This window comes from Thunnus thynnus, chromosome 10, assembly GCF_963924715.1.
Source record: "Thunnus thynnus chromosome 10, fThuThy2.1, whole genome shotgun sequence".
In the NCBI taxonomy this organism is placed as follows: Eukaryota; Metazoa; Chordata; class Actinopteri; order Scombriformes; family Scombridae; genus Thunnus; species Thunnus thynnus.
The window spans coordinates 16,762,493-16,772,937 of record NC_089526.1 but is presented as its reverse complement, the minus strand read 5'-3'; the positions used below and the strand labels follow the sequence as shown (position 1 = coordinate 16,772,937).

General features: G+C 40.1%; 1 protein-coding gene across 2 annotated transcripts; it reads left to right on the top strand.

Moving 5' to 3' along the window:
• Nucleotides 1-303: 303 nt before the first annotated feature.
• On the top strand, nt 304-7,964 carry pdp1 (pyruvate dehydrogenase phosphatase catalytic subunit 1). 2 transcript variants are annotated; one of them, XM_067601576.1, is made up of 9 exons: nt 304-414; nt 2,311-2,575; nt 2,686-2,853; nt 3,375-3,586; nt 3,862-3,943; nt 4,765-4,859; nt 5,048-5,216; nt 5,317-5,535; nt 6,242-7,964. In XM_067601576.1, exons 2-9 carry the CDS (start codon nt 2,324-2,326, stop codon nt 6,620-6,622), a joined length of 1,578 nt encoding a protein of 525 aa, XP_067457677.1. In that variant the 5' UTR covers nt 304-414; nt 2,311-2,323; the 3' UTR covers nt 6,623-7,964. The 2 variants fall into 2 exon arrangements, with proteins under 2 accessions (XP_067457677.1, XP_067457676.1); XM_067601575.1 differs by lacking the exon at nt 304-414 and adding an exon at nt 603-634.
• Nucleotides 7,965-10,445: the final 2,481 nt, after the last annotated feature.

The following is a 10,445-nucleotide window of genomic DNA, read 5'->3' as shown; positions in this document are numbered from 1 at the left end:
GTCAATCCATAGAATATTTATAAAACATTCAGGCTTTTGTGTCTGTTCAGGAATTTATTTGTGGTTTGGAATAATTTTTTTAAACTGTTTTCATAGCTGTCTTGTCCTTTAAATGGAGAAGTTATGGGGGGAAAAAACATGCAAATTAGAAAGTATGAAATTACAGGTCCAGAATAAATACGTACCTTTAGTTTGTTGCAGATTATAGAGGTACAAAAATCTCAAATTAACCTCAGTACCAGTCTGTGAAGTTGAAGCGCACCTCTCAGGTTTTATAACAAGGGCTGCCGTGACGTCACAGCGGCTGTCAGGGGCTCCACCAATCAGCGTTCACTCCAGAAGGATACAGAGCAGACCGGAGGGGTCGGTGTGAAACCATGAACTTCAACAACTTCTCCACATCCTTCGGTTGAGGTCAGTCTGAGTTTTGCTCTTTGTTCACGCGTTTTGGTTTGTACACAGTTAGCTGTAGAGGGTTTTTTTTTCTGCGGGTGCGGTCGTATCTAATGTGAGCGATAGATAGTGGGTGTGAACCTCAGACTAGCTACCGTTAGCATGAAGCCGGTTTACGGACGCACGTCGTAGCCGTTGGAGAGCTCACGTTATCTGTAAATGTCATGTTGTGGCACCGCTTGTAAGTCATACAGCTCTGAAACGGTTTTTTTTAAGTGTTGCAGGTCCAGCTAACTGCTCTGAGGTTAGATAGACTTGCCTTGTTGCTAGCTAGGGAAAGCTAGTGATGATAACAAACATGGCAACTTTCTTGCATAGCTGGGACGGGCCCTCTGTGGTCTGTCTGACTCACTCTCACACACATACCGTGAGTTTGGGAGGATATTTTGGATGCTTTATTTAGGCCTTCAGGGCATTTTCACTTAAACGTTTAAGCAGCGCAGATTTTCAACTGAGCTGTCATCGCATGTGCCGCTGCTGCATCTCTGTCCAGAGCCAGACCGACAAAAAAAGATCTGAGGAGCTGCAGATGTAATTATGCAATTGGGGGGCATATCAGATGTAGAGACCAGTCAGTATCCAGTTCAATGGGCCATGACCTGAAATAACATTTCTCAAGATTCAAATGTCAATGCTGAAACTCTTGCCAGAGCTATTTTTAGTCTTGCTGACCTATTCTGAGCTGCAACTGAAGCCAACACATGCTTTGCTAGTGGTGCAATCTCCAATTCACATTTTAATGAAACCTTAGTACACAAAGTTTACTGTCTCAAAACTACTACCAAAAAAAATTAAATGTTGTCAGTCATGATGTTTCATTTCTGCAATAAGGCTCTGGAATTTCACAATCTGAAGTTATGCAAAAATGTCTCCTAGGTTTGACATTCCCGCACTGAATGCCTGTTGAGCAAGATGTTGCATGCAAGATATAAAGATTATTCAGAGGAATGTTGCTTCCTTTCTTAATCACTCATTTAAATGTTTAGAAATGCAGCTATAATGTTATGATGACAAAACATTGAAATTCAATATGAAGGTATCATCTTCAGACACCTTCTCCACTATGACCACCATGCTCTTCACGCCTGATCTCTTCCTTTTCCATTCTTCACCCCTCGCATCTAATGTCCGAAAGTTACCTTGAAGACTGACCTTTAAAGACGGTTAACAAATTCTACCTGCCAAAAACAAAGTTTTAATGGCCAACAAATATTCAGATACACATTTTAATTGCAGCCACTAATATTTACACTGATTTAATATCATGGATCTTTTCATCTTACAGTTAAATTTCCTGTTTAATGCCCTTATATCTAATATTTTCCTAATGTTTGGCTTGATTACCATCCAGGGAGTAGAGAAATGGGATGGAAGTTTCCAGAAGTTTTAGGTTTCTGCAGACAACAAGCAGTTAATCAGCAACTTGTTTGAACCATTGATCTGATTTAAATCTGAATTGCTCACAGGAAAAATATGTGAATGGTCACCAGCTGGGATGAAATGGAAAAAAAAAAGTCAAATGCCAAAGATTATACGGCATATTAAAGTATACAAAAGTTATGGTTTCTAAAGTTACTGGCCAATGTGGTGGGTTACTGTTGTTCAGTTAATCAGAATTTAGGAATCCTGCAACTGTCTACCTGTCCCAACTTCAAGATCTAATCAGATGATCTGTTACTTTTTGCACATTGTTTGCTAAATAGTGCTAAAGAGAACAGTGTGTTCTTTGAAAATTAATTCATCTTGTGTGAAGGACATCCAGCTGTTACTTTTTGACTGCTGTACCTTTGAACTTTGTATGTCTGTGCATCTACCGTCGGTGTGTGAAGATCAATGCTTCTTTGTGTGTGTCTGCAGCGCACCGTCAGCCATGCCTGTAACATCACAGCTGCTCAGGGGTTTGCCTCGTGCCAAGGTCCTGGCCTCCGGTTTGTTACCATGCCAACAACACCAGTCCCACTTAGGACCCATCATTCACCGACCTGCCTCAAAGTGGCCGTCCCATATGTGGCAGAGTCACCAACACTCAAGATGTTACCAGACAACCTCAGTGCTCCACAGCTACATCCTCAGTCCGCCGCAGGTCAACTCCATTCTGAAAGCCAACGAGTACAGCTTCAAGGTTTGTGGGGTCGTTCACACACACAGAAAACACTTACACTGCCTGTCAACCTCCAGTCGTTCTCCACATGAAAGCTTTCATCTTATTATTTTTACACATTGTGGTTCTAGGTGCCAGAGTTCGATGGGAAGAATGTGTCATCGGTGATGGGTTTTGAGAGTAATCAGCTGCCAGCCAACGCTCCTATAGAAGACCGTCGCAGTGCCGCCACATGCCTGCAGACACGAGGAATGCTGCTGGGTGTGTTTGATGGCCATGCTGGCTGTGCCTGTGCTCAGGTACAGCTGACTCTGTTATCATGTGCTACCTGTCATGATAATCTAGTGTTTAATCTACTGCTCTTTAGAGGATTTGTTCCTCGTTTAAAAACAAACAGTTCTGTACAAGTGATTTTCATTGAGTGATGCTACAGTGTAAATAGAAAAGGATGCCTCTTTCATCACCAAATGAGGATGTTTTGACAAGTTGAAAATGTCAAATTAGTCTCCAAACTAGGCTGATATATTGGTGTCAGAGTATATGACAGCTGATGAGTAACAAGAAATTGCAGTACATAAGCGCCAAACTATATTAATATTACTTCTGTCTTGAATTTTATTTTTTTACGCTAAAGCTTCTACCATTTGGTTATCGAAGCGTGTCCAGGAATTAAGTAACTGTCAATTGTTTTATTGTTTAATCTTCTTTTTTGTGGGACAGATTATACAGTATCTAACAGTGTAAACAAATAAGCCTGTACACTGGCCGAAGTTTTCTCCTGGGAAATGTGTAAGTTTCAGGTTCTCCTTCTCTTTGCCAGGCGCTGAGTGAGAGGCTTTTTTACTACATAGCGGTTTCGCTGCTGCCCCACGACACACTGTGTGAGCTGGAGGCCGCGGTGGAGGCTGGCAGGGCCCTCAGTCCCATCCTGCAGTGGCACAAACACCCCAATGACTACTTCAGCAGGGAGGCTCAGACTCTCTACTTCAACAGCCTCCGAACCTACTGGCAGGAGTTAATAGATCTCACCAGGTGAGGACTAGAAAACAGCATCAAGACAAAGGAGAAAAGTCTTGAGGTGTAATAAATTGCTGTTCAGTGTGTTTGCTTTTGCTAACATTTCAAACTGGACATCCCGGTTTCTTACTTTGTTTTCTTCTGTATTTTGTAGCAACACGCCCACACCAGCACAGGCCCATCTGTTGTTTTGCCAATAGTGTAGTTGTTAGTCTCTGTTCTCAACCTCTGATTTCCTCTCTCTTCATACATATCTCCCCCCCCCCCCCTCTTTCTCTCTGTGTTTTCAGCCCAGGAGAAGTTCCAGACACGCGGGAGGCGTTGATGAATGCCTTCAAAAGGCTGGACAATGACATTTCTCTGGAGGCTCAGGTGAGAACTGTCTACTGTCTTAATGTGAAACAGAGCTGCTGGTTCTCTCAAAAGCATCTTGCCCACGTTCTCCATAAGACCCGCAAACATTTGTCTGACTTCCTCCTTAACTTTGCTGAACAGAATCCGTAACATTAGTCATGTTCCAAATTTGGAGCTTAATTCTCAGTTTTACTCAGAAATTCGTATTGTGAAATAGACATTAGGGCAGCAACGCTGTGGATGAAAAATCAACTCATCAAAGTTGACAGTCTAGATATTTAGTCAATGTTGGATAACTGCAATCGAAATGTGGAGGCGAATATATATTTACTTGTTTTGCATTTGAAACTACTTGTAACAGAAGTTCATGTAAAATCTATGTAAATGAAGCTTAAAGTGCTTGATCTGCAGCTTGACTCGCAGCATTCTCGCCCTGAGGCGGTGCACAGTGACATGTTGCATAAGATACATTTTCATGGCAAAGCGCATGTCCACATGTACTTTAAGCTTATATTATATATCTAGATGCTTAGGCACAAATTCAAGACAGTTCTTGAGAAGACAAAGTTGTCATTGTCGCTAAATCCCAAGTCATCAGTATTCATGTCTGAATCAAATTGCAAGTCATTGCATTTGGTCCGACTGCAGGACAGGAGTTCAGTTTCACACATTAAGATTCGTATTGAATATCACCTTTGCTGTTTGGCAGCTGTGCAAAAAATGTGAGCATCCAAATTTAAACTTTTATGGTTTAAAGAGGAGCTCAGGTGTCATCGCTTCCCTCGTGTAATTTAAAACAAATCCCTGTCTGAAGGCTCACGTGTTATCTTGCCATGCAGGTTGGAGACCCAAATGCTTTCCTGCACTACTGGGTTCTGAGAGTGGCCTTTTCTGGAGCAACGGCGTGTGTGGCTCACATCGATGGACAAGACCTGTACGGATTATAGACACACACACACATCTGTAAAACTTATCTTAGTGTTTTCTTTATTTGAATTACAAACTTCCTCTTGACCAAACAGATGTGTCCTGTTGTGAAATGGTTCTCTTCTGAAGTCAAATAAACCTGAGTGAATGAAATATTTCTAAGCATTTTTCTGCCCCTCCTCTCTCTTTCTAAAGGTTTATAGCCAATTCAGGTGATGCTCGGGCTATTTTGGGAGTGCAGGAGGAGGACGGTTCATTCAGTTGTCACACACTCTCTAATGACCACAGCGCTCAGAACGAGGATGAGATTGCTCGGATACGGGGTGAACACCCTCCGTCAGAGAGGAAAACAGTTATACGACAGGTACTGTACCTACCAATCTGCCTCATTCATTGTCGTTATATCGTTTATTAAAACCTCCTCATCTGCTGTGTCCGTCTCCTTCCGTCTTTCCCCCCAACAGGACCGGCTGCTTGGCCTCCTCATGCCGTTCCGTGCGTTTGGGGATGTGAAGTTCAAGTGGAGCATTGAGCTGCAGAAGCGAGTGCTGGAGTCCGGACCCGATCAGCTCCATGAAAATGAACACACGAAGTTTATACCCCCAAACTACCACACTCCCCCCTACCTGACGGCTGAGCCTGAGATCACGTACCACAAACTGCGGCCACAGGATCGCTTCATGGTGAGACGAGCAAATCCTCTGTTTTTTTTTTTTTACCAAAATATAAAGTGCTGTATGCATATTATTTACAAAAATTACACTTTTTATTACAAAATTCTTAAGAGAAAATATGGATATAATGGATCTACTTTGATCTGTTCTTGAGACAGATATTTTGTATTACTTCATCATAGTTGCCGCTTATTGGCCAGAACACTCTTGAAAAAGAGATGTTTAATTTCAATGAGGTTTTCCTGGTTAAGTAAATATTTGATGGGAAACAGTAAATACAGCAGCTGTATTGCCGCACCAGCAGATTTGATCATGTATAGCAAATTCATTTTGTGATTTGCTAAAATTGCATAATAAAATTCCTTTCTGGATCTGTTCAGTGTTCAAAAAGACAGAGTGGGCTATGTCTTTTAAAAAGAAGATCACAAAAAACAGATTTGACTTTCTTTAAAGGAATTATTTAGCTTCAAGGCTCAAGATTGCAAATTGTTTGGCTGGTTTGAAATGAGAACTATGTGACCTTTGCAGACAAAAATTGTTTTTGTGAAGAAAGAATTAGTTTTCATAACCAGTTTTCAGTGGCAGTATCTCCACAAAATGAATGTTTAGTGTTTTGTAATTGCTCTTGTACTCTTCTAATTTGAGGCATGATAACTTAAACAACTATTTTACAGTATCTGCTGTTACAGTCGTGTCTTTTCTGAATGCAACTCAGGTGATTGCTTCTGACGGCCTCTGGGAGACCCTCCACAGACAGGAAGTGGTTCGTATTGTTGGGGAATATTTAACAGGGGTGCACCAGCATCAGCCGCTCACAGTTGGAGGCTACAGGGTTACCCTGGGACAGATGCAGGGGCTGCTGCAAGAGAGGAAAGCTCGTGCATCTTCGGCTTTCGAGGATCAGAACTCGGCGACCCACCTGATGCGCCATGCGGTGGGAAACAACGAGTTCGGCACAGTGGACCACGAGAGGCTTTCTAAAATGCTGTCACTACCGGAGGAGCTCGCTCGCATGTACCGCGATGACATCACCATTATCGTCGCTCCATTCAACCCTCACGTGATAGGAGCACAGAGACAGGAAGGGCAGTCCTGAGCTGTGCGAAAGCTGTTCACCGGTGTCATACTGAGGAGTACGCTACCAACAAGCACACTCTGCGGATAAACAATCCATATTAAGAAAATCTGTCCACATGTGTCCAGCGGTCGGGATGAATTTGTTTTAACACTATTTAAGTAAAGAATTTCTATTTGTATGCAGTGCAAGAGAAGATCCGGTCTCATATGAAGTTAAAAATCTCTGTTGAAGTCTGGATCAAAGTCTCCTTCATAACATGTTATTTATGCTGCCAATATCCTTGTGCAACTGTTTCATACACACCTCACCATGTGGCCGACAAGATGCTGTTACAAACAGATTTTTGTGCCAAAAGATTTAACCTCCACGTCTGCTGAAGGACTCGGGGTGGAAGTTGTTGATAGAAATTCCAAAGAGGGTGAATACCCCTCCCCCCCCACAACGTGCCCCAAGATAAATCTGAGGAGTCATGAAATGATTGTAGGGATAAAGAAAGAAGACGGATACACCTGTTACACAAAATTCTATTTATTTTTCTGATTTTAATTCAATTCTGGATACTTTTGTCTCTTCAGGCCTTTAAAAATCCTTCACCTGAAACCATCAGAGAAGGAATGTGGTTCAACTACTCATTCAACAAGCCATTTTAAAAGGATCACAAGCCAAAAAGGTTGGCAACCACTGTCACAGTAATTGCTTTTCATTTCAAATCCAATGCGCTGGAGGACAGAGCAAAAACAAAACTGTCCGAATATTTAACGACGGCACTGTATTTTTAACAGGTCTTTTACTATGCACCACTACAGGTTGAATGACACATACCTGGCTTCTCTCTCGTGTAATGATAAAGTGAATTGTTCCATTTCCTGTACAAGACTACTTTGGTTAGAGCGACGGTGGTGGATTCAAAGTCTGCAAGTGAATCTCTAAGCAAACACACTAACTAAACGCATGTCGCCATCATGACATTAGAGTTTGGTGGTTCTTTTCAGAGGCTTGTGGGTTTAAAGGGACGCATTTTAAAACTTGTCATCTTCTGTTCTTTGTGGCAGGTTATTAGCTGTGTGGTTAGCAGTTCAGGTTGTTACTTTCTGTGATGGTGAAAGCAGGAGCAGACCACTCTACTGAGACTCTTCCAGTAAAACACTAATCACAGGGTCGCGGCTGTGCGTTTGCTGTATTTTAACTCACACAAATGAGCAGAATGTAAATTTGAAAGAAGCTGTTTTTGAGTATTAACAATTATTTATTCAGCTTTAGCATTATGTTACACGTCTTAATCTACAGTTGTATGTATAAATTGTAACTTATGTGGGTTAAGTTTTGTATATGGAATGGTTTAATAAAACTATACACACCGCCTGGTGGTCTTGTGTGTTTTAGTTGACATTGACTGAAACACCCCTGGACTGCAGCAGGACCGTCCCACTAACCTACAAACACCTGGAAGGTCAATGTGTATCGGGTTGCAAGTGTGACAGTCAGCACAGCCTTGACTGGCAAGGCAGTCGCTAAAAAAAGGACATATGACAGTGACACGTTATTTTCATGAGATGTCAGGATAGTTACATACTAACATTGTGACAGCGGTCTGTTCATCGCCACTAGATGATGCTGTAGTACCAGACGGTGTCATACATGAGATGAAACTGTTGCTATGCTATGCTCTTATTACATACTACATATGTATACATACTACTGCACACAGTATATACTATACTAATCCTTACACTATATGCTTTTTGCAATTAGTATACAAGAAATCAACATACTTACACACAGAAAATGATACATGACTTGTGTCATTTTACAGCTTCACAAAGAGCAAAATGTTTTTCTAAAAATTTTATAACAGGTATTTTTTGTTCTCCTGGAACTGTTTCACCACCAATCTCAATTAATTATATTTTTTGCAGCAGTTAAGTTCTTCAATTCCTTTTGCTCCATCTTCCATTAAGATTTTAAATAGCAGCAGTTAAATGTTTTATTACTGGAAAGTTACATGTTCACAGAGCACTTTATAGTAGAGTCTACACTGACATGAAATATTTCATGGTTTTATGGTGAGTGTGCAATGAGCAATACAAGTGCAATATTATTTTACTGGTTTTTCATTTATCTTATTGGGAGTGTGTGATTATGAGGATGTTATCTAAGTACGTCTGGAGATAAATTCTCTGTTTAAGAGGACAATAAAATATATCTTATCTGAACAGCTCAGTCAAAAATCATGTTGTTTAAGTATGCATACTAACTATGAGTAGACTTAATTTTGTCACTTTTAAAATGACACATGCTACCAGGTGACGTAAAATACTTCCATCCACTGATGGACATTTTGTGTAACAGCTGTGCTCTGCAATTGTGCAATGAAATGAGTTTATATGCGAATTAAACAAAAACCTAAAATTAAAATATCTTCCATGAATTTTATTTATGTGCATGCTAGATGTTATATAACCAAACCTGGAAACATGGTCTAGTTTTACTTTTGCGCTGCATTCATTTGGGAGACACTTGTCTCACTCATCAGCAGCCGTTTGTTATTCAGTGTTTTGCTCAAAGACACCTCGACATGGTCTACAGCTTTTCCACCACATAAGTGCGTGCTAAACCCTTAAATAACTGTTTATAGACTACTTATATATGTTAAATAAGGGGATTTAAAGTAAAGAGTTGCCACTCTTTTAATAAAGGTTTCAAACTTCTAAAGACAAAGAAAAGCAAGGACTTTCAATGAGACACATACTTGTTTGTTTTGGCACTTAATTGTGGCAAAAAAAATCTAGTTTTCCAACAAGGTGCAACTTCTTGCCAATTGGCCAGTATCATTACTAATACAAGTCAACAGCTGTTTACCATGGCAACGTCTCCAAAATAGACAATATTTACAGGCACCCATAAAGAGTAAAAACTATTGTAGTGACAGTTTTGTCTGTTTTATAGTGGTAGAAATGAAACATGGAATGAGTCATTCTGGCAGAGACAATGACCTAGAATTTTTTCTAGGTAACTGTGATCAAAAATATCCTCACACGGTTCCAGGTAACAATTCACTAAGTCCCATATATTGTAGTCTTTAAATAGTATTGTGGGGGAACTAATGCCTGGAATCAAACACTGACATAAAATTATTGATATTATCCAACAAAGAACACATTTATTTGTTATAAACGAACACATTTCACAGGGAAATATTTAAGTCTAAATGAAATAACTTGTATATTTGTATGTAGGGATTATTTGTAGTTGAATATGTGACCTAATTTATTCTCTTGTATGACAGATTGTTACAAAGAGAAGAAATGAGTTTTACTCTTTTCTCGTTTTAAAACTTTGTGACGTGTTTTTTTGATCATCACCATTTACTGTAAGCGTACAAAACACATATTGTGTTTACGTAACAGATAACATTTAGTCATCTTACTGGAAATTAAACACTTCCACAAAACATTTTCAGTCATTTGGTTTTTGTTACACGCCTCATTTCCGCTTCAGCACAGACGTTATTCCATGACTAGTTTATAAAAGAGTCACATTTGCTTACGGCATTTATTAACACACTTGTATAGTTCTGTGGAACTAAGATGCGTGATGTGTGATAAAACACGTAATCAAACTGACTTTCTTATATACAATATTACAGCAGAGAGGAGCTCAACACCTAATTCAGGCAGTGTTATCCATCACTTGGGACAGTCACAATCTGTCAGGCTCCCAATATTCAGAGATACTATGATATTTCTTCCCCAGTTTGACAACTATCACTCAAAAAGAGACAAATTTGTGTCAATTATTACATTTTACAGAGTACAGAATCAGTTTACTGTATCATTGGAAG